Source organism: Stegostoma tigrinum, chromosome 7, assembly GCF_030684315.1.
Source record: "Stegostoma tigrinum isolate sSteTig4 chromosome 7, sSteTig4.hap1, whole genome shotgun sequence".
Taxonomy (NCBI): domain Eukaryota; kingdom Metazoa; phylum Chordata; class Chondrichthyes; order Orectolobiformes; family Stegostomatidae; genus Stegostoma; species Stegostoma tigrinum.
Window position 1 is genome coordinate 22910805 of NC_081360.1, and position 27347 is coordinate 22938151.

Below are 27347 nucleotides of genomic sequence, written 5' to 3' on the forward strand. Positions count from 1 at the left end.
ATGCACACAGTCAGATACCACAAACAGCAATGTGATAATGACCAGGTAGCCTGTCTCATGCTGTTGGTTGAGGGGCAACTGACTGGACACCAGTGACAACCTCCCGGCTCTTCTGCGAAACACGGCCATGAGTCCTGTTACATCCACTTGATGGGGCCTGGGATCAACCAGTCCGATCCAAACAGTGCCAACTCTTACACAGCAGCACTCCCTCAGCCCTCACTCTGGAATGTCAAATGTGACTTTTCATGTTCGAAACCCTGGAGCTCGGTCTGCATCTGGAACCTCGTGGCTCAGAGGAAAAGGATGGTATTTTTATGTCCTTTCTAAGGGCACATTTGGAGGGTGGAAGTGCATTCAATTAGGCAGGACATGAACCCCAATTCCTTCACGAGGATGATGTGGGCAGAGTTCTCACCTCTCTAGCAGTCGGGGCTGTTAAGGGGCCAATGGATGACCACTCGAAGGCTTCAACCCATCGACATAAACGAGTGGCAGGACGTGTCGATATTGCAAGAGTTGTGCAAACGGAGCAAGGGTGGTGTGAGAAAACAAAACATTTTCACTCAGTGAGTAGTTAGGGTATGAAATACACATCCTGGAAGTGTGGTGGAGACTATTCAGTTGAGGCACTCAAGAGGGTACTGGATGAATATTTGAATAGAAATATTGTGCAAGAACGTGGGGAAATAGCAAGAAATTGGCACTAGCTTATGACGCTTATTCAGAGTGGTAGTGCAAGTATGATGGGCCAAATGGCCTCCTTCTGCTCTGTACCAATTCTGTAATTTTGTGATTCATTCATGACGGGACAATTTCACTCATGCTCTTTGTTGATTTTGCCCATCACCGCAATATCATCACCAAGACATTCACAACTCGTAATGTTTCCTATAACCTGTCCATATTCTGCTGGTACAAATCCTGACTAACAGATAGACCAACACATAAATACTGGAAGCAGTATCTTACAAGAAAGTAGTGTTTCCTTAAGAGTCTTGCCTGATTAACTGACCAATTACTTGCTAACAGCTAGGAAATTCCATGTCACTGGTCAATATCTACACTTAGTATGTGACATGAAGAAAAGTTCAGCTCTTGCAGATTTGGGATTCAACTCTTCGCGTGTTGGAATTTTACATGGTCATCTGTTTAGAGAAAGATTTAAGTGTCTTGTGTCCACACATACTCTGATTATGCTCTGATTTTCTCTTGCTAGCCTTTGTACAATTGACTTATCCCTCCCTCCCTTACTTTGTCAGCTCTGCCACAAACCCACTTCACAGCCACCATCCAAACTCAGTGTATCAATGCCTCTTGCCTGGTCCAACATATGTCTCCTGACAAAAGAAACAGCTCCTACTCTGTGCAACCACGTGTTTCTTGTTCACTGTATACTTAATTCCAAAGGTGCAATATAATCTGGTGATGTTGCATTTTGAAGAGGATACCTGAGATGCTAACAAATTAAAAAAGGTGCTCCGGAAGCATTCCATAAGGAATAACATTCCACCATCAATCTTATGCCAACTTAACACTCGACATTTATCCTGTGTAAAGTCAGTCTCTTTTTAATGTTCTGTATATTTGATTGCGGACAGAAATGCAAACAGGACTATTTTAAACCCAAGGAATGGGGAAGGATTTGCTACACCTTTTAAAAGTAAGCAACTTCGCACTAATTGTTGCTTATACTGCTGTTTGATCAACCTGTCAGGTAAGTTCCTGCAGATTTATTGGTACCAAGTGTGTATGTGTAAGGAAGATTCAGCCATAAACAAAAAGCTGATTGGTCTGTGGCCAGTTATTGACGACAAAGGCCTTCTGCCTGCCAATGTTGATTGATACCTGATTCGCTGATAGCTGCTTGAACAGCTCGTGGTTGTGAATGATACAGCCAGAAGCTTTTTGTCCACTGGAAAGGGAAGTACTGTCTTTCATGCTGCAGTCAAAAATATTTAAAGATTGTAGAAAGCCCATTTATTTTTCTCACCAGCTGTTGTAAGTTGTTCTTTTTACCCAATAAGTCAGAGACATTATAAATTGTGGACCAGCCTCTCTTTGTCTCCTCTGAGTACCTGGAGATGAGAGAGTGTAGCGCAGTAAATCCTGGGAAGCCCAAAGAATCATCTCATTTGCTGATAGGGGCTATTGAACGGCCTGCCTGGTTTTTCTCTCCACCCATAATACCATTTTCTTGTCTGTATGTGTTTGTTTTGGGGAGTTCTTTAAGAGGAAAGAGTTTTAACTTGTAGCATTATAAGTTGACAGTTCATAGTTGTTTATCTCTAACTGGAATATATTAGGTTGAAATAAATGATAAGTAACAATGAGACAAATATGTGAATAGGAAAGGAATAGAAGGATGTGGATCCTGTAAGTTAAGGCAGTTTTAATATGGAAGGGCAAAATGTGTCATCGCAGGCTTGGAGGATCGAAGGGTCTGTTCCTGTGCTGTATTGTTCTTTGTTCTTTTGTGAACCTGGTTCAATGAAGACAGGTAAATTGGAGGATTTTGTGTACTTTGATAACATCTCTAACTTTGGTGACTACTTACAATCATAGCAGGTTTGATTTCCAGTGCACTGCCCCAGCGAGGCATAAGACCTATCATTCGGAAAGCTGTTCTACAGGTATTTATAAAGGAAAAGAACAAGTAAAGTGAGAGTCCTCTACAGAGTGATAATGGAAAGTTAATTGTAGAGAGTAAGGAAATGATAGATGAAATGAGCATATGCTTTGCTTCTGTCTTCACTATAGAGAATAAAAAAAACTCCAGTAGTTGCTGTAAATCAGAAGTTAGAAGGTAGAGGCACTTTGTGAAACTATGAATTTGGGAGAGGTGGTAATTATCAGACTGACGGAGCTATGGCCTGACATGTCTCAGGTCCATGGATTTTATCCTACGGTCTTAAGAGAGTTGACTAATGAACTAGTAGCATTGTGGATGCCAATTTTCTGAAACTTCCTCGATTCAGGAAAGGTTCTATTGGAGAAAAAAGTAGAAAACATAACCATTCTAAAGAGCAGGGAGGCTGAAAATGGGAACCTTTAGGTTAGTTAACTTGATGTCCGTCATGAGATGGGTATTGGGAGTGGTCATTAAAGATATTATAGCTTCACACTTTGGAAAACTCAAGATAATTAGGAAGAGTCAACATGACCCCACAAAGGTCAATCTGCTTAAACAATTTATTAGAGTTCTTTGAAGGAGTAATTTGAGCTGTCGATAAAGGGGAACTTGTAGACACACTGCACTTAGGTTTCCAGAAAGCATTTGATGAAGTATTACACTAAAGGTTATTGTGGGAAAGCAAAAGCTCATGATGTAGAAGGCAATATGATAGTATGGACAGAAGATTAGTTGCCCAGCAGAAGACAGAGAGTTGCATAAATAAGCCTTCTTTGATTGGCAGGATGTGCTGAGTACAGTTCTGCAAGGATCTGCACTGGAAACGTAACCTTTTTCACAATTTACGTCATTGACTTGGATAAGGCAAGTGAAGGCACAGGAAACAAATCCATAGATGACAGAAAGGTAGGTAGGAAAGTTGATGTGAAGAAGACATAAGGAAGTTACAAATCAATGTAGTTAAGTTGAATGAATGAGCAAAAATCTGACAGATGTAGTAGAATGCAAGAAAATGAAGTTATTCACTTGGCAGGAAGAATGAAAACGTAAAGTACTACTTGGAATTCTGTCGTTGTTAGACATTATAAGGTGCAGAGGGATTTAGGAGCTGTTCATCCAAAGACTTAGAACAATACGTACTCAGGAAGGTTAATGGGATACTATCACTTGTTACAAGAGGAATTGAACATTAAGGTGAGGATCTTATGTATGCTTCAGCTATAGAGAGCACTGGCAAGACCACATCTCAAGCCCTGTGCACAGTTGTAGTTTTGTTATTTAAGGAAGGGTGTAAATGCATCAGAGATGGTTCAGAGGAGATTCATCAATCTGATACTGGTCATGAGTGGGTTGCATTTAGAAGATAACTTGGACAGGCTATGCTTGTTTCCACTCGAGCTTAGAAGAGTGATTGGCTAGTTGATTGAAACAAGTAAAATCTTGAATGTGCCTGACAAGATGAATGTGATATTTCCTCTTGTGCGTGAATACAGAACTAAGGAGCACGATTTAAAATCAGGAATCTCCCTGCTAGGAAAAAGCTGGGGAGAAATGTGTTTACTCTGACAGTTGAGTGATTTTATAACTTTCTGCCTTAGAAAGTATTAGACATAGGATCATTGAATAATTTTAAGATTGAAAGAGACAGATTCTCAACAGTTAATGTTTCTAATAACATACTTTGAAGTTAAGTTCTCGATCAAGAAGTTACCACCCAGTGAGTGCAACCAATGCTCGGCCTTAAGATTGTGCTTTGGAGAAGAAAAGGCTCAATGTCCTTAATAACTTTCCCAAGGGAATAATGTTTATCCTTTTGTTCACTCTGTATATATATCTGACTTATTCTTGGGAAACAGTTTCAAAGTACTTACAGCACAGAAACAGGCAAATTGGCCCAACTGGTCCATGCTGGTGTTAATGCTCCACAAGCTCCAATTCTAGGAAGGGGATAAACCGACCATGGTTAACTAAGGAAGTTAACGATAGCATTAAATTGAAAGACAAAAAACATTCCATGTTGCAAGCGTTTGAGGCAAACCAGAGGTTAGGAAAAGTTTTAAGAGCCAACATAAAGTGACTGAAAGAAAGAGGGAGAAAACAAACAATGAAAATAAATTATAAATGAGTAAGCAATGTAAAAACAGATAGTAAGAGCTTCTTTCAGTACATAAAAATGAACATAGGACCCTCAGAAAGGAGATTTGGGAAATAAAAATGGGGAATGAGAAAATGGTAAAGGCATTGTATAATTACTTTGAATTGCTTTGAAGTAATGGGAAACTAGTGGGCCAAAGGGGTAGTAAGTCCCCTGGACCTGAAGGGTTATATCCTAGAATTTTAAAGGAATTAGCTACAGAGATAATGAATGCACTGGTAATAACCTTCCAAGAATTGTTACTTTCTGAAAAAAGACTCAGAAGATTGGCAATCTGCCAGTGCAGCGTCCTTTGACAAAAAGGAAAGGAGACAAAATTATAGTCAGTTAGCCTAACATCTGAAATTGGGGAGATTGTAGAGCTTATTATAAAGGATGCAACAGCCACGTATTTTGAAGTGCATTATAATTGAGCAGAGTCAGCATGGCTTCATGCCTGATGACATTATTAAAATTATTTGACAAAGTAACAAGTAGAGTCGATAAAGGAGAACCAGTAGATGTGGTATGTTTCAGTTTCTAAAAGGCATTCAATAAGGAACTACACATAATGCTGTTTGAAAGGGCCCAAAGGGAATGGAGTATAAAATAAGGAAGTCTTTTAAAATTATACCAGTACTAGTCAGACCACATTTGGAGTACTGTGAACATTTTTTATTTCTTTTGTTCATTCACAGGATGTGTGCGTCACTGGCTTAGTAGCATTTATTGTCCATCTCTAATTGCCCAGAAGGTAGTGAAGAGTCAACCACATTGCCGTGGGTCTGGGATCACATGTAGGCAAGGATGACAGTTTACTTCTCTATAAAAATTAAATTCAAATTCCACCATCTGCTACAGCAGGATTTGAACCCTGATTCCAAGAACATGATCTGGGTCTCTACATTAACAGTGTAACAACAATACCACCAGATCATCAGCTCTCCTCAGATTAAATAGCAAGTGATGTACTGGCATTGGAAACAGTTTAGAGAAAGCTTGTTCCTGTGTACAGAGGAGTTAGCTTGTGAGGACAGTTTGAGGAAGTTAGAGTTGTATTCATTGGAGTTTAGAAGTAAGAGAGGTGACACTATAGAAATATATAAGATACTTAAGGTGCTTGGCAAGGTGGATACAGATAGATTGTTTCATCTTTTGGGAGAGCCTAGGACCAGAATACCAGAAGAATATTAACACAATGTGGAGGAATTTCTTCTGTCAGAAGTTAGTGAGTCCGTAGAATCCTCTATTGCAGAGGGCTGATTCACTAAGTGTATTCAAGCTTTACAGATGGATTTGTCATCAATAAGGGGAATGAAGAGTTAAGGGAATAATGCAGTAAAGTGGAATTGAGGATTATCAGATCTCATTGAATGGCAGAACAGATTCAATGGGTAAGATAGACTATTTATGCTCCTTTGTCTTCTGGCCTTATGCTCATTTTTCGCATGTTAACTTACATTTCAAAGATGTCACTAGGCAGCAAATAGCAAAAATCATTGCCCAGCCAAAATTTCAAAAAGCTTTGAGTATGTAACAAGCAGGTAGATAAGGGGGAACCATTAGTATGGTATTTGTGAATGTACAAAAGGCATTCAATAAAATATCACATCAAGATTAAAGATACATAAAGCTATCACGTAGCTGGCTAGCTCAGTTGGCTGGACAGCTAGCTCGCAATATAAGGCTACACTAACAGCACAAGATCAAATCCCATACAAGCTGAAATTACCATGAAGGTCCTGCCTTTGCAATCTCAGGCATGGTGACCCTCTAGCTAAACTCACTCTCAGTTGTCTCTAAGGAGACAGCAGTCCATTGGTGATTTTACCCATAATATTATGAGGGCAGTTGATTGGTTGAAACTTTTCCACTTCTTGAAGGGATCAGTGACCAGGGGGGCAAAGGTTTAAGGTAAGGGACAGGAGGTTTAGAGGAGATTTGAGTAAAACACATCTCACCCAGAGGATAGTGGGAATCTAGAACTCACTGCCTGTAAGGGTGGTAGAGGTAGAAACCTTCATAACATTGAAGAAGTATTTAGATGTAGACTTGTGGTGTCAAGGCATTTAAGGCTATGGGTCAACAGCTGGCAATTGAGAATAGTTAGGGGGCTGTTTTTAACAGGCGTGGATGTGATGGGCTGAAGGGCCTTTTTCCGTGTTGTAGGCCTCTATGACTGTACACTAGATAAAATCTGATGGTTTTGGAGGAAATGAATTGGCATTGATAGAGGCCCGGTTCATGGGAAATTAACAGTCAAGGGAAATGAGTGATTTTCTGGCTGGCAAATTGTAACTATTGAGGTGCCACAGGGTTCAGTGCTGAGGTTTCAATTACTTGCAGATACAGTGAGATTATAATGAGTTGGATGAAGGGACCAATTGTATTGTAGCCAAATGTGCTCATGGTACAAAGCTTTTTTCATTCATCCCATGCAGCCATTGTTGCCTAGGCCAGCATTTATGGCCCATTTCAAATTGCCCAGAGAGTGGTAAAACATCACCTACATTGCTCTAGGTCTAGGAAGTGCCAGTTATGAAAACCACAGAAGAAACTTGCAAAATTAGATTAAGGGAGTCAGAAAAATGTTTGCAGATTAGTACATTTGGGAAAAAATGAGCTTGCACATTTTTGTGGGAAGAATAGTTGCAATTAATACTTCAGAATATTTCAACTAAGTAATAATTTCTGTGAAACCTTGTAACAAATAAAACTCCATTTCAGGGGAATTGGACGATGTATCCCAGACTGTGACCAAAGGTGCAGTGCATAGGATGCTCTAATTCATCCTCTGAGCAAATTGGATTGCTCCCTGGAAAGGACCAGTGGGATGGAGAAGGGAATGAAACTAGGCCCCCAAGGAGAGCTAACAAAGACACTGTGGGCTTCCTGTGCTGTAACCGTTCACTATTTGCAGTCATTTCAATTGAAGTTTTGTAAGTGATATTGCTTCCAACTTGTCTTATCTAAACCAACTCAAGTGATGAAACTCACTTTCGGGGATTAATGTGAGGATCGATGAGGCACAGCAAATATTTACTTATTAATGGTTAACAACTTAACACATAATCAATGTTCAATGAAATAAAAACTGGTTTGTATTTCCACATTTGTCACAGTACAGTTAGCTCCATGCTAAAGTTCAAATGTCTGTGATACCTATGATAAAGCATAGACTGATCAAAATAAATACACTCAACATAAGAGACGAGGTTTAGTCCAAAACTTGGAATGAAATTCAGAATCCCAGTTTGCTGCATGAACATGTCAGAGTTCAAAGTTCAAATAATTTTTTTTGCATGCTTTCAGGTCAATTCATGAAAAATTGTTTTCAATTCCAATCTATTTCGTAGATTAGTTGATTTGGGGCTAATCAGAAGCTCTTCTGTTGACATTCTAAAAAGCAGCCTTCTTTACAACGCAGCATTAAACAATCTCCTGATTCATGAACTTCTAAAGTCATTTTCCTTCAGAACTTACTGAAAAAAAAAGAAATCTTTCAGTAGACTATCTAAGTTTGGGTGAATGGTGTCTGACTTTATCAGTGTTTTCAGTGAGAACTGACCCTACCATTAACAATCTGCTCAGGAACCAACAAAAGCAGTGTTCCTGATCATTTACATAGAGATTATTCACCAGAAACCACATGCGAAGATCTAACAGAAATGTTAATGATCCTTGTATTCTGACGTGTGAAAATCTCCAAGGAATGTGCATCTCTATGGAGTATTGTGTCAAAAATGTATCTTATTATGTCTTTTCTCGATCCAGAAGCTCAGAAGATTGTGCAACTCTGCCTCAGAAGGTGGTAGGTGGTGGGGGTCATTGAATATTTTTAAGATGGATAAGCAGACATACTCCTCTTAGGCATTGCAGTCAAAGGTCATCAGGGGTTGATGGGTGTGTTAAATCTCAACCAGTTCAGTCATGGTCTTATAAGATTGCCAAGCAGGCTCTAGTAGCTGAAGGCCTGCCTCTGCTTCTAATTTGTATATCTATACAGTAAATATTGAGGTGGACACTCCAGCGTGGTACTGTGGGAGTGTTACACTTTCAGATAAGGTACTAAAATAAGGTCCTGATTTCCCTCTCAGATGGATGCTGAAAACCCCAGGATGTTATTTCAAAGGAGAATAGGGGAGTATCCTGACCAATATTTATCAAAAACAATATTACAAACATCAGACGGTGTACTGACTATCATCACATTGCGGTTTGTGTGAGCTGCTTGAGTACAAATTGGCTAAATGACAACAGTGGCTGCATTTCAAAATGTATTTCATTTGCTACTTAGTTAGTTGGAACATCCTGATGTTGTGAAAGGTGCTATATATGTGCAAGTCTGTTTTTTTGTAATGCTGTTAGTGGGGTCTTGCTACACACAGGGCTGTGGTGTTTGTCTGTGAGGAAAATTTTAACTGACCTGAGAACGGTGTGCATGGAAATCATGGTTCCCAAACGTCTGGTGTCCCCTGCAGGTTCTGTATGGAAGTTAGCCAGATTGATGAATTGGTTTATGCGAGGTGTCTTGGGAATTAGGTGCAATCTCACATTAGAGTTTAAATAGTAAATTGTAACTCAAAGTTTCCTCTCTAGTTTCCTCTATTGTCTGGGATTTTCATCTAATTATTTCAGTCATGCAGGTGACCACAGGACAAGGTAACAATGTAAACAATTCAGCTTTAATTCCATTCACCATTGAAAGCTATTACAGGCTGATGTACGACTGAGGCAATACAATCTAGAACGATCTAGTCCGTTGCTATCCTGGTAATTAATTAGTATGAAAACCCTTAAGTCCGTTCACTCTTTAAAACCTTTCAGATATCCACCCTTTATTCCTTGCCCCAGCCTCTCACTTTCCCACCCCCCAGTATCTCATTGCCTATTGACCCTCTCCTCACCTCATTCCCACCCCTCACTGTCCCTCACCACCTTCCTATCTTTACCTCCCCACCCTTCACCCCACATCCTTCAACTAATTGGATTTAAATTAATGCCCTCATCCTTATTTCAAATACCTCCATTCCCGCCCCCCCCCCCCACTACCCTGACTCCGTATCTGCCTTAATTGTCTTCTAGAGCTATAAGATTGTCCTACTTTCCTATCCCAATCCCTTTATGTTTGGGAGAGAGCTGGGAACATGGAAATGAACCTCCCTTCCCCACATATTAGTGCTGTCAGAAACAATGGGATGGACGGGATTAGGGAAGTAACAAAAATAAATCATCTAAAGAGACATCCTGGAAACTCATTGTCCAATGTGTGGACTTAGAAATGAAGGAATGAACACAGCACCTGTCTGTTCCATTGCAACTACAGTATATTGCTAAAACATTTCTCCAGTTAAACATTATATTTTTGATAAGTAGTGAGTTAATAAACTCAGTAAATCAGTCTGTAGATCACAGAGTAAATGCACACCCAAAAGAATGGAATGAGAGGGAGCTTTGACCAAATAGACTATATACCAGAATTCAGAGGTGCATATCTCACCTTTTGACTCCCCAAAGCCTATCCACCCTCTACAAGGTGCAAGTCAGGAGTGTGATGCAATATTCCCCACTTGCCTGGATAAGTGCAGCTCCAGCAATGTGCAAGAAGCTCAACACCATGTAGTCAAAGCAGCCCAGTTAATTGACATTCCATTCACAACCATTCAGTAAACATTCACTTGCGCCATCACCGATGCATAGTGGCAGCAGTGTTTAAAGTGCGTTGCAGTTGTTCACCAAGACTCCTTTGACAGAACTTTCTGAACCCCCATGACCTCTATCATCTGGAACGACAAGGCCAGAAGATACATGGGAAGCCCAACAACTGCAAGTTCCCCTCCAAGCAACCAGCATCCTGACTTGGAAGTATATCACCATTCCTTCACTGTGGCTGTGTCAGACTCCCTTCCTAACAACACACTGGGTAAACTAACACCAAATGGTTCAAGAAGGCAGCTCACCATCACCTTCTCAATTAAAGAAAAAATGTTGCATTTATCTATAGACTCCAAACTAGCCAGTATTCCTCCTTTGAGATAGTTACATGACATTAAGGCATGTGACATTTGTTTTAAAGATACTCGCTGAACGTATAGTCACTTTTCTCTGTGTCATGAAATAAGTTGTGTCTTCAGTCAATCAACAATGGGTGTGTAATGTGTGGAAACATCAGTAAGTGCAGAACATGGATGAAGCATGATATTGTAGCTGTGTAAATAGTTAGTTTTGTTAATAAACTTCAAGATATCTGGCTCACCAAAAACCTGACTCCTTGACTTGTATTTTATCTGGGCTGACATCAAAAAACCACAAAGTACACCAAGCACTTCCCACATATTTCATAAACAAATGAGGCAACAGCAGCTTAGAGTTTTCATGGAGTAACACTTTGAACCCTCTCTCCAGTTTCTGCTGATCAAGAAATAAGGAAGACATTTATGAGCTGCAGGATGGGCAGTGAAGAGTTAAAAGGCTGATTCCATGTGTCCTCTCATGTCGGTGCTACGAGAAACCAGGGTTAAAAGAACACTTTTCTTCAGAAAAAGAGAAGCGGGGCATAAAGCTTTAGAATCAAAGTAACTAAAGTTACAGCGGAGTGAGATGAACATTTCTCTGGATGGATGTTAAATGGATTTCCTTTGCCATAATTATCACTGGATTTTGTGAGATGACAGTCTGGGCAATATTTTGTCTCAAAAATTTGCTCCAAAGCATAACTGTTTAAACTTTCAGTCAGTCTGAAAGTAAAGTGGATTTATGTGGATTGACCTTTTGTTCATTGCAGGAAATATTGGTTCATTCAATGTTGCCATGGTTGCAACACCAAGGATTGCTTAATTGATTCATTTAAATTGGACAGTAGGACCACTTGTTAGTATGACTTAATGTTATGACAGGGAGTGCTATTGTATCGGCATTGTTTGTGTGTCAATCTTTAGGATTCCTGAGGATCCAATACCCAATACAAAAGAAACAAGGCAGGTTTGTACGATTTTAAATAAAACCTTAATGCAGTGACAATCCACATTTCTGGTCACTTCACAAATATCACCTCCTGGACTTCCTGACTACAATCTAATAACAAACTCATTGCTGAGAGACTGGCAACCAATTGGCTGTCTACGGATTCTCATGTTTCAACATTGACACTTAATGAATTAAGGGAACATCTCAAAATCCCTGTGCTATGTTGTTTCATTGTTGTTAAATGTTTTCTGAAGGACCAAGTTCAGATCAGTGTCTTGCTCAGGAGCAGTAAAGCAGCTCCATCATTCAAGTTTACTCTGTTAGGTAGCAGTGGGAAATTAATCAGGGAGGCCCATGGCATAACTCATTTTCCCAGGAAGAAAAGCTTGCATTTCTATTGCACCCTTTAAGATCTCGGGACATCGTAAGCTGCTTCCCAGCCAATGTAATACTTTTTAAAGTGTAGACACTGTTCCAATGTAGTCAACCTATAAATCCTTGTTATGCATTTCTAACAGGTAATAAGAGTTGGACAGTCTTGTGGTCAGCCAGAAATGTATAATAGCCTGCAGGACACCAGCTATCCCATGTTAAAAGACTCCACCCACAGGGTCTTAATTGTCATGAGCACACACCAGCCAGCCATATTCTGAGGAACAAAAACACATGCACACAGTCTCTGTCTCTCTTTCTCTCTCACACACACACACACACACACACACACACACACACACACACACACACACACACACACGCACGCTAGAAACATTCGATACATTTACTGCCTTCATCAGAATAATGCCATAAGTTGTTTTAAGTTAGCTGAGAAGGTTGAATGGGGCCTTAATGAACATCTCATCTGAACAATAGCACATCCAGCAGAATTCTCTCAGCAGAAGTGGAGTTCTGGCTGCAATGATGCTCTTAAGACTCTGAAAGTAGCAATAGTGATGTGTGATCCTTGTCCTTGTTCACTTTGCTGTTTTGGAAATGAAGAATGATTTTCTGTAAACTGGAGCTTGTGGGTGGTAATTCACATGCAGGGAGCAGCTCGGATAGGCAGTAATTTACAAAATACCTGTTTCATATTCATTGAAAAGCAGTTTATTTCTTTTGAAGAAGTTGAACACCAACAAAAATGAAAAGTGTAAGAATCCTGTGTCCACCATGTTGGCTATTCTTCAATGTCTTCAAGATGCTTTATGAATTATATATTTTACTCAATCAAGTGGAATCTTACAACAGGCAAGTGGGTTATTCGACTCATCAGGTTTGAACTTGCTCTTTCAGAGGGATAACTAATTAATTCTACCCTTTTTGTTTCTCCCTGCATTTCAAGTGTATTTTCATTCCCCTTTCCAAAGTTACATCAGCCTTTCAAGCAACACAGTCCCGTTCATAACAACTCATAAGTTTAGCGCTTAGAAGCAATGCTTTCCTTTCATGAGCCAGTCACTCTGAAGGGCTTGGAAGGGGACTGGGTTCCATATGCTGTGAACCCCTCCAAGCTCATCCACAGACTCAGTTAGTTGTACGTTCTGCAACAAGTTGCACTGGAGTCCTTAGCTTGAAACAGCACACAGTTTAAGAAACAAAAATCATAAAAACGAGAAACAGATCTGATGATCATTAACTGTCTGTTCCATGTTTCTGTAGATTCAGACTGATCTTGCTGTATCAGTACCAGCCATTCTTTTTAATTTGTTGTTAATTTTGATTTTCAGCATTTGCGTTTTTCTTTTGATCTATTTTTATTCTCTCTGTGATGTTCAAGCACTTCTGCTAAGAAAGGCTTTATCACACTGTCAGGCAGCCTGCCTACCCTATGCTAATTCTGAGGAAAGAAGAAGAGTATAATAAAGCTCCGCTCCCCTGCTGTCTATCCATAGCCCAACAGATTCTTCCTTCTCAAATATTCACCCAATTCTCATTTTAAAATGACAAATGAACCCGCTCCTCTACCCTCTCAGACAGTGGGTTTGACTCTCTCTGTTCAGCTTTGAATCAAGCCTGAATATACTTAAGGAGTGGCTTTATTCCAATTCTCCCAGGAGAAGGACCTTATTTAATAAAATACATTCCAGTCAGAATTTTCCGCTAACGGCATTAAGTGAGATTGTCTTTAACTGACACAGATCATATTGATGCATCCCAGTTTCATTCCACACAAACAGTTTTATTCTCCTTACCTTGGTGTGGTTCCAGCTAACTTTCAGCGTACAGTTGACTGCAAGTTTTTTGCTGTCGGACAGAGATCCTTTTATCCTCTCTTGAGTTGCAAGTTGAAAGCTATTATTGAATTCACTGCAGTCCCTATGCGGATAGTTCTGACCAATCGGTGTACGAGGTTCGCCACATCCCTCAGACTGGCTACATCAGTTGCAACTTAATGAAGTGTAAATGATACAGCAATTTCTTTTAAAGTACCCATCATCTCACTGGAACCTAAGTAGAACATCGCAGAGCTGCAAAACTGTGACGATCTAGATTGTCTCTGATGAATATAACACAATAGACTTGAAGGTTAATTATATTATGTATGGCATGTCTTCCATTACTGTTGGCAGACCTAATATCTGTTGCACAACAATAACCTCTTACGTCTGCTCAGTTCTTGTACATCTCACGTGTCTCCTGAGAAAGCTAAACCAAGTGGAGGAACAAACCTATCCAAATAATTGGTTGGGCCCATGTTTGGAAATTTGCATCCGGCTTCATCAAACCTACCTTAGAGTAAGGAGAAAGCGCAGGAGGGATTCACGATGAGGTGAGCAGACTTAGATGTCATGGGAGGCTAGGGAAAATCGCTTTAGAACGCTACCGGTGGTGCTCACAATAAAGAGAATCTTTGCAAAGGGCAAGTAGTGTGAGGGTTCATGGATAGATGGGTACAGTGGGTCTGAGTGTTTAAGCGCTGTTGGGTACAGGATGCAAGGGTTTATGTACGGTTGGGTACAGTGGTGCAAGGTATTGTGTACAATGGTGTGACTGTTTAGGTACAGTTGGGCACAGTGGGCCAAGAATTTGTGTTTGGCAAAGTGCCAGGGTGAGGGGGTGAATACATTAGGTTCTGGGTGGGAGGGCGGGTGCCAGGTCCATTGGGGTAAGGTCTGTCCAGTCAGGTGGCAGGAGCATGTTGAGTCTTGGGTTGGGGGTGGTGGGGGTGAGGTTGGTGGGGGTGGGGGGGAGTGGTGGAGCGGTGAGAGTTTCCGGTCCTAATGGGGAGAGGAGTTGGATACCAGCACTGGTGGTGGAGGAGGGGTGTATGGGTGTCAGGACATTGGTGAGGCTTAGGGTGCTGGCAGGTAACTATACTGGGAGAGGTGTAGTTGAGAAGGTGGGTAACGTTGAAGGCAGCAATCAGCTGAATAGTTACTCAGGAGTTGTATTTAGGTATTTAACCTTCCACCTTTTCCTCGACAACTGTTTACCTCACAGTAATGGGACCCTCAGAATTTTCTGATTGAAATGGATACTTCTGGAGGCTCCATGCATAGAGCAACTGGCCACCAGAATCTTCAAGTTCTGGGGTAATTTCTTCAGAGTCAGTTATGTCAGGAATTCCACAGAGGCCCAATGTGCAATTCCATACAGGAACAGCTGTGTGGCCCTGGAAAGTCCTTAAAGGAGAACAGGCAGGGATAAACTCTTTCCACTGCTTGGAGATTTTAGCACTTGGTACATAATAGATAGACCTTACAGGGATGAGATTAGAAGACACTTTGACAGAAAAAGAGTAATTGAAGCTTAGAGCTCTCTCATGTAAATGGTATTTGAGGTTAGATCAACTATTGAGTTTAAATCTGAGATTGATGTCTCTTTATTCATGAGAAGTAGTCAGGGATAGCAAGCAAAGGGTTTAGAGTAAGATCAAAGATCAGCTACGATCTCACTGAAGCGCGGAAGTGGGCTTATGGAGCAGAATGCCTTTTAATTCTTCCTGTATCCCTATCCTGTGTCACACAAACACACACACACATGCACACATATATACACACACACACACACACACACTCACACACAGAGACACACACACACACTTACACAGACCCTCTGTCACACAACACATGCACCCACCCATACACACACACACACACACACACACACACACACACAGACACACACACACACTTACACAGACCCTCTGTCACACAACACACGCACCCACCCATATACACACACACACGCGCGCGCGCGCGCGTGCGCACACAGTCTCTCAGACACACACATGAATTATTTCATCTAAGATGTTTGTGTAGTTGCAGATACATTCTGTCTGGTTCAAGAAAAGACCTGACTCCAGTTTAAAACATACACAGAGTATAAACAAGAACTCACACCTAAAATGCATTGTCTGACCCAAGATATCACCTCTTTTATACATTGATAAAACCTTTAATTATCTCAGGACAATGACTTGAAAGGAATCTGGATTGTACATTTAATTAGTAGTCTCCTTCCGAACTGATTAACGATTCAGCAAGAGGTAACCAGTTTTAGGGTTGATACTGTTCTGCTTATAAATTCTGTGTCTTATACCTTCTCTCTCAAACTATGCCTGAGGAAGGAGCTGAGCTATAAAAGCTTGTGTTTTCAAACAAAGCTGCTGGACTATAACCTGGTGTCGTGTGATTTTTGATCTATGTTTTCAAAAGGCACAAAGTTGTAAAAAACACCAAGTTGTGCCTAACACCAAGCACAACTGGTTGTCACTGTGTTATTTGCCACCTTTGAAAACAGACAGAAGGGTGAAGCAGTCGTCATTAACGCGCGGCATGCTATTGCACAGAACATACATTTTTGTGTCAATGGAGACTAATAGGTGCTATGGCTTTGTAAAGAATGTAAATTGCTAGAGTTAAGTGTTAATCAAAGCAACATTTGTGGTAGCCCTCATTATGGATCTTGCTTTCTGTTCTTTCTCTCTGTCTTCTGAAGAGACTGTGACAATGCTGTGGCTTTGAGAGGCTATTTTGTCCTGTTTTTTTTCTAGAAGAGAGGTTTTAAGGCAGGGGTGATGATCAGTTTACCAAAACCATTAGAGTAAACATCTTGTGGAGCCTTGAGTTTGTTTTTAATGTTGGAACAACTGAAACAGCCTGACAGCGGTGATGGTTGTGGGTTGGAGGGAGGGGTGGTGGTGGTCAAGTCCTTATAGAAGCCATAATTAGTTTTCTCCCCAGCAGATGTTGCTGGGGTCTCAGCAGGATTAGAAGGGAGTCAATCTCTCCCAGTGGCTACACTCTCTAAGTTTACTCCCGATGTTTTTCCTCCTGGGCAGCTGGAGTTGCATGTGAGACAATTCTGTTTCCTGATTTTGCTTTTTGACATTCAGTATTTTTATGGGAGGTTACTATATTGGAACAGTTAATGTTTAATAGTAAAATAATCTATTATCCGCTTAAGTTTTCCAATTGAGTTAAGTTATTCCAAGGTCCTCTTTCTTTTGTTGTATTAGAATAAATTGTGTATTGCTGAACATCGAGTAATTTGACCAATCGAATTGCATCTGGACCACATCACTTCACATTTACATTTAAAATAAGAAAAAGTTAGGGTCTAGGCTACCTATTTTATATATTTTGAGGAGGTCTGGTCTGGTCCATAACAAGATGTAGTAGTGAAAAGCCCAAGGTGTTGAAAATGATCCTTTGGTACATATTGAAAGTTTCAAAGGAACTGGAACCAGCCATTATCATTTTTTTCTGTGACCTGTTGGGCTCCAGAAATCAATGACAAAGAAGCATGGGAGGAGCTCATGGAGAAAGGCATCTGGCTGTTTGCTTTACCCAGATTAACTGTGGCAAATATGCTCCATTGTGGAGCATTATGGTGATTAATAGGTCACACAACTTTTTGCAGAGCTCATCTTAGCTAAATGGAGCAAGTTGTGAGAACTGAAGCTTTGTGCATGGAGCCGATTCTCCTTTAATGGCGCTCTATGAACTGATCTGATCTGCATGAACAATATGCCTCACACCAAGTTGAAAGCACAAACGGCACCCTCCCTGTTTCACTAACACGGTTATTTTTGATCCAACATCTTATCCTCACATTTCACGTCAGTTAGATTAATGAATGACAGGTCAATGCACAACCAGGTTTGTGATGCAGCCTCACACTCTTTCATCAGGATGAAATCTGCTGAAGTGATTCGATTTAAACATTTTGAAGAGTGTCACACTTTGTCACATCTTTGTCCAATTTTAATGGAAACATAGGGAGTAAAACAAATCCCCTTTAGACGCCAGGTACACAGATATTTCAGACCCCTGTCTCGTGGTCCGCAAGATATCTGCATGTTATTGCTTAGAAAGAGCTGAATGATCACTGAGGTGGAAACCTGGCACTACAACTGGAAGACACAATGTAAACAATTGCTCAATAACACCCAAACCAAAGCTGGATTTTTCTACCTGTCTTGTGCAGTCAGAAATGCTGAAGTAATGAGATATTTCAAGATTACTACAGCACAAATTCTGAAACCTTTAACAAGTTGTTACTGTATTTTATACTCCTTCATATTCTACTTTAGAAAATGGGAATTGGGATCAATTTTAGATTATTGTTAACAGTTATTCTCTCTGCCTGCACTTTGGATTGGATTGGATGATTATATTGTATTGTAATTGTATTGTACTGAATTGCATTTATTGTGGCCTTACAATCCCGTAGCTAGTGAAAGAAAGTCTCAGGACATCTTCAGAAAGCAGCCCACAACCAGTAAAGCCATTTGAAGTATTGTCACTATTGCAATGGAAATGTGATGATAGACGATACGCACATAATAAGGTGCCACAAACAAAATAAGGTAAATGTTAAGTTTTTTTAACATTGGCAATTGAGGGATACATATTGGTCCGGATACCATGGAGAATTCTCCTACTGTTTTGAAAATATAGTTATGAGGTTTGTTACATCGAGCCGACATGTGGCAATGTCATTTGGAAGGTAGCGCCGTAAGAGGAACAGCCTTCTACCTTAGCCTCAGCTTGGACTAGAGATTTATGTTCATGCAGTGGGACTTGAACTCAGAGCCTCCTGCTCTCAGATTTAAAAGTAAAGCAAACTGAACCGCCACCAATTGTCAGTCAACATAATAACAGCACTTCAGCTTAATAACAATATCTCACATTCCTGAAGGTACATTCTGATCATTTACTCAGCCACAGCCAAGACTTTGACATCAATTGCAAAACAAAAGGTTTAAACCATTGTATAGATTCTTGGGGACCCTTATTCATCATATCCTGCCAATGAGAGAAAGATTCTGTTATACAAGGTCTATGTCTTCTGCTTGCCACCCAATCTTCTAAGATGTTAGTATGTTGCCCTCAACACTAGGTATTCCTACTTTGCACAATAATATTTTAGGTAGCACTTTGGCAAATGTTATCAGGAAATTCACAATACGTCTTCAGGTTTCTCTTTATCCTGCATTTTACTCATGGAAAATATGTACAAGGGCCAGGAGTAAGTCATTCAGTTTCCTGAACCTGCTCTGTCATTCAATAAAATCATGGTTGGTCTGATTGTAACCTCAAATCCGCATTTCTGTTTACCACTTATAATCTTTCAACCTCACTTTACAAAAATCAATCTAACTCTGCCTTGAAACAATTCAAAGATTCTGCTTCCATCTTCTTTTCAGGAACCAGGTTACAAACTGAAAGAAAAAATATCACCAAAACTGAAATTCTAAATGGGTGCTTCTGATTCTTAAATTGTGACCCCAAAATCTAAGTTCTCCCCTAAGAGGGGCCATCTTCTCCACATCTATCCTGTAAAGACACTCAGGATCTTAGGAATCTCAATCAATCCATCTGTTACTCTTGAAAACTGCAGAAGATAAAAGCAAAGCCAATCTAACCTGATAATAAAATGTGAGGCTGGATGAACACAGCAGGCAAAGCAGCATCTCAGGAGCACAAAAGCTGACGTTTCGGGCCTAGACCCTTCATCAGAGAGGGGGATGGGGGGAGGGAACTGGAATAAATAGGGAGAGAGGGGGAGGCGGACCGAAGATGGAGAGTAAAGAAGATAGGTGGAGAGAGTGTAGGTGGGGAGGTAGGGAGGGGATAGGTCAGTCCAGGGAAGACGGACAGGTCAAGGAGGTGGGATGAGGTTAGTAGGTAGCGGGGGGTGCGGCTTGGGGTGGGAGGAAGGGATGGGTGAGAGGAAGAACCGGTTAGGGAGGCAGAGACAGGTTGGACTGGTTTTGGGATGCAGTGGGTGGGGGGGAAGAGCTGGGCTGGTTGTGTGGTGCAGTGGGGGGAGGGGACGAACTGGGCTGGTTGAGGGATGCAGTAGGGGAAGGGGAGATTTTGAAACTGGTGAAGTCCACATTGATACCATATGGCTGCAGGGTTCCCAGGCGGAATATGAGTTGCTGTTCCTGCAACCTTCGGGTGGCATCATTGTGGCAGTGCAGGAGGCCCATGATGGACATGTCATCAAGAGAATGGGAGGGGGAGTGGAAATGGTTTGCGACTGGGAGGTGCAGTTGTTTGTTGCGAACTGAGCGGAGGTGTTCTGCAAAGCGGTCCCCAAGCCTCCGGATAATGCCACCCGAAGGTTGCAGGAACAGCAACTCATATTCCGCCTGGGAACCCTGCAGCCATATGGTATCAATGTGGACTTCACCAGTTTCAAAATCTCCCCTTCCCCTACTGCATCCCTCAACCAGCCCAGTTCGTCCCCTCCCCCCACTGCACCACACAACCAGCCCAGCTCTTCCCCCCCACCCACTGCATCCCAAAACCAGTCCAACCTGTCTCTGCCTCCCTAACCGGTTCTTCCTCTCACCCATCCCTTCCTCCCACCCCAAGCCGCACCCCCCGCTACCTACTAACCTCATCCCACCTCCTTGACCTGTCCGTCTTCCCTGGACTGACCTATCCCCTCCCTACCTCCCCACCTACACTCTCTCCACCTATCTTCTTTACTCTCCATCTTCGGTCCGCCTCCCCCTCTCTCCCTATTTATTCCAGTTCCCTCCCCCCATCCCCCTCTCTGATGAAGGGTCTAGGCCCGAAACGTCAGCTTTTGTGCTCCTGAGATGCTGCTTTGCCTGCTGTGTTCATCCAGCCTCACATTTTATTATCTTGGAATCTCCATCATCTGCAGTTCCCATTATCTCTATCCCCAATCTAACCTGATCTCATAACACAATCCCGTCACACTAGGTGTTAGTCTGATAAAGCTTCTTTGAGCTGCTTCCAACACACACACACACACACACACACACACACACACACACACACACACAAACACACACACACACACACACACACACACACACACACACACACACACACACGTGCATATGTGTCGTCCCTTAAACAAGGTGATTAATATCATACAGAGAAAGCCAAATATAGTCTCACCAATGCTCTGTGTAACCAAAGCATAATGGCCTAACTTTTACATTTAATTGCGCTCGTAATAAATAGCATGATTCAATCAATTTTCATGATTACCTGTTGTGCTTGTATTCTAAACCTTTGTGGTTCATGCACTAACACACCCAGATCCCTCTGCATCTGACACCTCTGCAACTTGTAACTATTTAGATAATATGCTTGCTGCTGCTGAAATGGACAATTTCACATTTTCTCAAGTTATATTTCATTTGCCACAATTTTACCTACTCACTGAAGTTATCTGGATGCTACTGTAGCCTTCTTATGTTATCTTCACAACTTACTTTCCTAACCATTTTTGTGTCATCTGCATATTTTGCAACTCTACCTTCAGTTTCTTCATTTAAGTCATTTATGCAAATTATAAAAATTATGATCCCAGCTCTGTGACAAAACAGTTGTTACATTTTGCCAGCTTCAAAAAATCCCATGCATGCCTACCCTCTGCTTCCTGCTAGCCAGCAATCTCCTATCCATGCTAACCCCTGTACTTTGGGCCTTATTTTCTACAACAGTCTTTGATGTTGCACTTTATCAAATGCCTTCTGGAAGTCTAAGTGCAATACATTCTTTGGTTCCCCTTAACTCATTGACCATCCTCAGAAGAATTCTAACGGATTGGTCAAACATGATTTCCTTTTCAAAACAAAATATGTTGACTTTGCCTGGTTACTGTGAACCCACCTCAATGCCTGCTATAACTTTAATGATAGCTTCTAATATTTTCTCCATCACAGATCTTGAGCTAATTGGCCGAAAGTTTCCTGCTTTCTATCTCACTCCCCTTTTGAAATAGGGAATTACATTTGCTATCTTCGAATAACTCCAATAAATTGGTTAAATGTGGCTTCCCATCACAAAACTATGGTGACTCCTCTTAATTACTTAATTTATTTTCAATAACCCCATAACGATCAATGATAGAGACAAGCATTATGTACCAAACATTTTAGATTTTACTCCCATTTCACAAAGGGAGTAAAAACTAATTGTAACATATTTAATGATTTTTAAAAGAACATTACACAACCCCACCAAGGTTGTTTCTATAATGACATAATGGATTTAACAATACCCTTCAGAAACGACTGCACACCAACGTCAGCCAGACAATCAACACCCAGGCATCTCTTCATGGGCCTAGAATGTCGACAATTACTTTATAATCTGTTACAGGGATTATTTCTCCAAGAAAGATTTCTCCAAGGGTGGCACTGTGCTTAACACTGCTGCCTCACAGTTCTGGGGGACCCTGGTTCTATTCTACCCTTGGGTGACTGTCTGTGTGGAGTTCGCACATTCTCCTCGTGTCTGTATGGCCTTCCTCTGGGTGCTCTGTTTTCCTCCCACAGTCCAAAGATGTGCAGGTTAGGCGGATTGACCATTCTAAGTTGTCCATTGTGTTCAGGGACATGTAAATTTGGTGGGTTATAGCCAGATGGGTCTGGGTGGGATGCTCTGAGAGTCAGTGTTGACTTGTTGGGGCAAAGGACCTGTTTCCACAATGTAGGGGTTCTATGAAAAATGAGAAATACATGTGAGAATTACAGATTACAGTCTTCCCACAAGAAGATCTTTTAATTACTTTCCAATAAACCTCTGGTATGGACCATGGACAGTCTTTCTCAGTCCCATGTCTAGATCTTCCCGTAAATTTGTAAGCATAACTTGTGTTGCAGGAAATTCCAGATGTATATGCTGGTGGGTCCTATTTCTGATTTAATTTTGAAACAGTATTGGTCAATGATCCCCCTTATGTTTTTTCCCTCCTGTGTGGACCTCTAAGTCCGTGTGCAGCAGTGGTCTCCATGTGCAAAGCAAATGTTGTTTGCGGGCATTGAAGAGTCAGCACCCATGAACTGAGACCGTTGAGAAATGTCATTACTCCGTTGTTAAACTAAATGTGAATGCATTCGCATCTTCTTCTGTGCAGGTGGTGAGAATAGGGAAAGAAATCTGTTTTAAAATTCCCAAACAGTCCAGGATGCTTGTAACACCAACACTTTTGCTTTAAGAATTTCCCTTCAGTTTTCTCTTTCTGATTTTCTGAAGACATTGAGTAATGTTCACTGAATTCTTTCCTTATCGTACCTTAGCCATAAAATTGGGCATGGATTCCAGTACATCAATGGGACAGTGTGGATATAGTGAGAATGTGGCATCGGGAGGACATTTGCTAGTTTCTGCACAGCCACAATGGCCATCGGGTGCTCTTAGCCTCCCCCCCAACATCTTCTATCTTCAACATTACTCGCCTCCCTTTGCGTGACAGAGATCCCACCGGGAGACTGCCTTCCAAAGCCAATCGTCCTTGAATGAAAAAGTTGGGACTGGAGTTGGAGATTACAACTAGGGCATTGGGTGGAAGAAATCTGCATACCCTGCATTGGGTGGTATGATGGCACAATGTGTAGCACTGCTGCTTCACAGCGTCAAGCACCTGGGTTCTCCTCAGGTGACCATTGGTGCGGAGTTTGCACATTCTCCCTGTGTCTGCATGCGTTTCGTACGGCTTCTCCAGTTTCCTCTCACAGTCCAAAGATGTGCCGGTTAGTTGGATTGGCAATGGTAAATTGGCCATAGTGTCCAGGGATGTGAATTCTAGATGGATTGACCATCATAAATACAGGGTTACAGGGATTGGGTGGGCCCAGGTGGGGTGCTCTTTGGAGTGTTGTAGTGGACTCGATGTGCCGAATCGGATCCCACACTGTCGGGATTCTTCGAAGTCAGATATGATTTGCGAAAGTTGCCCTGAGTGACAGCAGAGTTATTCGTCCTCCCAGGCAATGCAAACAAATCTGATTCTCTGATCATTACAGACACAGAAGTTTTCATACTCTTCAAATGAGCCACCCACTTGAAATGTTTAGGACTCATCTGTATATTCTATCCAATTCAGTCAAAAGTAATAGTGTCCTTGGGGCTTAGCGCCAGGGTTAGAACATCTTGTTGTTGCCCCAGACTAGGGTAAGTGGCTTACACCTCTACATTTGTCAGCATACATAGGTATGCATTCTGAATTCCTATAGATCCAATTCTTGACTCAACAGTGGGGTCGTTGTCTGAGGTTCATGGTAGACCTCAACTCAATGTGATTATAGCCACCATGGTTTTGTGAAGGGTAGGTGCTGCCTCACAAACCTTATTGAGTTCTTTGAGAAGGTGACTAAACAGGTGGATGGGGGTAAAGCGGTTGATGTGGTGTATATGGATTTCAGTAAAGCGTTTGATTAGTTCCCCACGGTAGGTTATTGCATAGAAAGCGGACTTAAGGGAATGAGGGTGATTTTAGCGGTTTGGATCAAAAATTGGCTAGCTGTAGGAAGGTAGTGGGTGGTGGTTGATGGGAAATTTTCACCCTGGAGTTCAGTTACTAGTGGTGTACCGCAAGGATCTGTTTTGGGGCCACTGCTGTTTAACATTTTTATAAATGATCTAGATAAGGGCGTAGAAGGATGGGTTAGTAAATTTGCAGATGACACTAGAGTCGGTGGAGTTGTGGATAGTGTGGAAGGATGTTGCAGGTTACAGAGGGGCATAGACAAGCTGCAGAGCTGGGCTGGGAGGTGGAAAATGGAGTTTAATGCGGAAAAGTGTGAGGTGATTCACTTTGGAAGGAGTAACAGGAATACAGAGCACTGGGCTAATGGTAAGATTCTGGGTAGTGTGGATGAGCAGAGAGATCTCAGTGTCCATGTGCATAGATCCCTGAAAGTTTGATAGGGTTGTTAGGAAGGCATACAGTGTGTTAGGTTTTGTTGGTAGACGGATTGAGTTTCGGAGCCATGAGGTCATGTTGCAGCTGTACAAAACTCTGATGTGGCCGCACTTGGAGTTATGCGTACAGTTCTAGTCGCCACATTATTGGAAGGATGTGGAAGCATTGGAAAGGGTGCAGAGGAGATTTACCAGGATGTTGCCTGGTATGGAGGGAAGGTCTTATGAGGAAAGGCTGAGGGGCTTGAGGCTGTTTTCGTTAGACAGAAGAAGGTTGAGAGGTGACTTAATAGAGACATATAAGATGATCAGAGGATTGGATAGGGTGGACAGTGAGAGCCTTTTTCCTTGAATGGAGATGGCTAGCACAAGGGGACATGGCTTTAAATTGAGGGGTGGTAGATATAGGACAGATGTCAGAGGTAGGCTCTTTACTCAGAGAGTAGTAAGGCCATGGAATGCCTTGCCAGCAACAGAAGTAGACTCACCAAGTTTAAGGGCATTTAAATGGTCATTGGATAAACATATGGATGATAATGGAATAGTGTAGGTTAGATGGGCTGCAGATTGGTTTCACAGGTTGGTGCAACAGCTAGGGCCAAAGGGCCTATACTGCACTGTAATGTTCCATGTTCTATATTTTATGTTCGACCAGCATCACACTCATGTACATTTTCTGAGCCTCGTTTGTGGAGGGAGGTGTGTGGGGCGTGGGGAGTGGCTGCGGTGGTGGTGGCAGGAGAGTGGGTGAGTGGGGCAGTATGGTAGTCATACTTGGCACTGCCCGCTTCCAGTGATCTACTTGCAGTGGATCCGTTGGATACGGGGCATAGTAGGCAGAAGCTGAACTCTCTGCTGGTGTGAAAACAGCTGCAGCTGCGTTACTGGTCGCCTGGGTCTGACGCCATAAATCATTTTCTTGACAGACACCTGTGATCGCCTGCCAACTGGTGCTGACAAGGTGGTGACAGCTGTCTGTAATGTCAGCCATGGGCATCTGCCCAAAGGCCAGGTGCATGCTGACTTCTAATGAGCCCTCAGTATGAATGCATTCTCAGTATGCATGTGGCTAAACTAGAAACTAGCCAACAGTGTGGACATTTACTCAAAGCTTGTTCTCGGGATTTTATTCCAACACTTGTCTGTCCTCGCAGGTGCATGCCATGGCACTAAGTTGAAGATGATTGGAGGAGTTCCCTCTCATAATCTGGTCAATACTTATCCTGGAACGGAACGAAATGGACTATCTGATCCTTATCACATAAGTTTGTGTGGCACATTGCCTGCTCCTTTCTTACATTCCAGCAGTACCTGCACTTCAAAATGTCCCTCATTAATCTCAAAGCTCTTTTTGATACCTTAAGATCATGAAAGGCGCTATGAAAATGTAAGTCATTATTCCCTTACAGTCAAACAAATGGTGACAAGGTCATACTTCTTACAGTCTTAAAACTGATTCGTGATGACACAATTTTGGGTCTCCCTTCATTGAGAAAAATGAACAATAAGAGCTAAAGGCCTTTTCCATTCTCAGCAGTGAATACTCCTGGTCAGCTTTGGGAATCTTTAGTGTGGAGTCAAGGAGCAGTCTTTTCCCACAGCAATTACAGCAAAAAAACTCCACTGTATTTTCTGAAGAAGGGTCTAGGCCCAAAAAGTCAGCCTTCCGGCTCCTCTGATGCTGCTTGGCCTGCTGTGTTCATCCAGCTCTTCACCTTGTTATCTCAGATTCTCCAGCATCAACAGTTTCTACTATCTCTCTCCACAGAATATGCCTATTGTTTTACAGCTCATAATAGGAGCAGATAAAGAATAGGAAGGAATTTCAGGAGGCCAGATAGACCTTACTGAGCAATTTGAAAGTGAGGAGCAAGGTAGCAAAGCAGAGACTTAGGGGGAATTCCAGAATATGGGAGTGCAAGAAGGCTGAAGGTTCTGAGGCTGAGAGAGGCAGAAGCAGAGGGTTTCAGCAGCAGCATTGAATTGCAGAGAAAGGAAAGAGCGGATTAATGTGGTGGAATGTTTGTAAACTGAGCTATGCTGAGGAATGAGTCTCCGATTGAAAACCTGAAGACCGTGAAGTTAATGAGTGGAAACTCGTTATGGGATTGATGTGATTGGTCAAGCAGTGGATAATTTGCAATTTAAATTCAGCTATTAACTCATTGTGACATATAATAGTGATTAATAATGCCAAATGTAACTAAAAGATTGTCTTAGCTACCCTCTGTAATGGTCGAACAAGCCGGGCAGTTAGAGATGGGTAATAAATCATGGCCTTTTGTGTAAAATGCCACAACTGGCACTTATCGTCCCTGAGTCAATGTGATCAAGCTACTGTTGTTATCCATCTAAACACTGGAGACAATCAGAGCACAGAGTGCTAGCAACACTATGAAGATCGACACAGCTGGCTGAAATAATAGCTTTCCTTCTGCTTTTTCTCGTGGTTCCTTTTAAGGGAAATGGGATA

The 27347-nt window shown here is 41.8% G+C and overlaps 1 protein-coding gene across 2 annotated transcripts in view; it reads right to left on the reverse strand.

The window, feature by feature from the left end:
• Nucleotides 1–14056, reverse strand: part of s100b (S100 calcium binding protein, beta (neural)) — a 33130-nt gene extending 19074 nt beyond the window's left edge. The window contains exons 1-2 of one of the 2 annotated variants that reach the window (XM_048535277.2): nucleotides 13922–14047; nucleotides 4504–4569 (exon numbers count right to left, since the gene is read on the reverse strand). In XM_048535277.2, coding sequence (XP_048391234.1) covers nucleotides 4504–4539 — 36 coding nt within the window. In that variant the 5' untranslated portion in view covers nucleotides 4540–4569; nucleotides 13922–14047. Of the gene's footprint in view, nucleotides 1–4503; nucleotides 4570–13921 lie in introns of both variants that reach the window. The other variant, XM_048535278.2, reaches the window with a different exon arrangement.
• Nucleotides 14057–27347: the final 13291 nt, after the last annotated feature.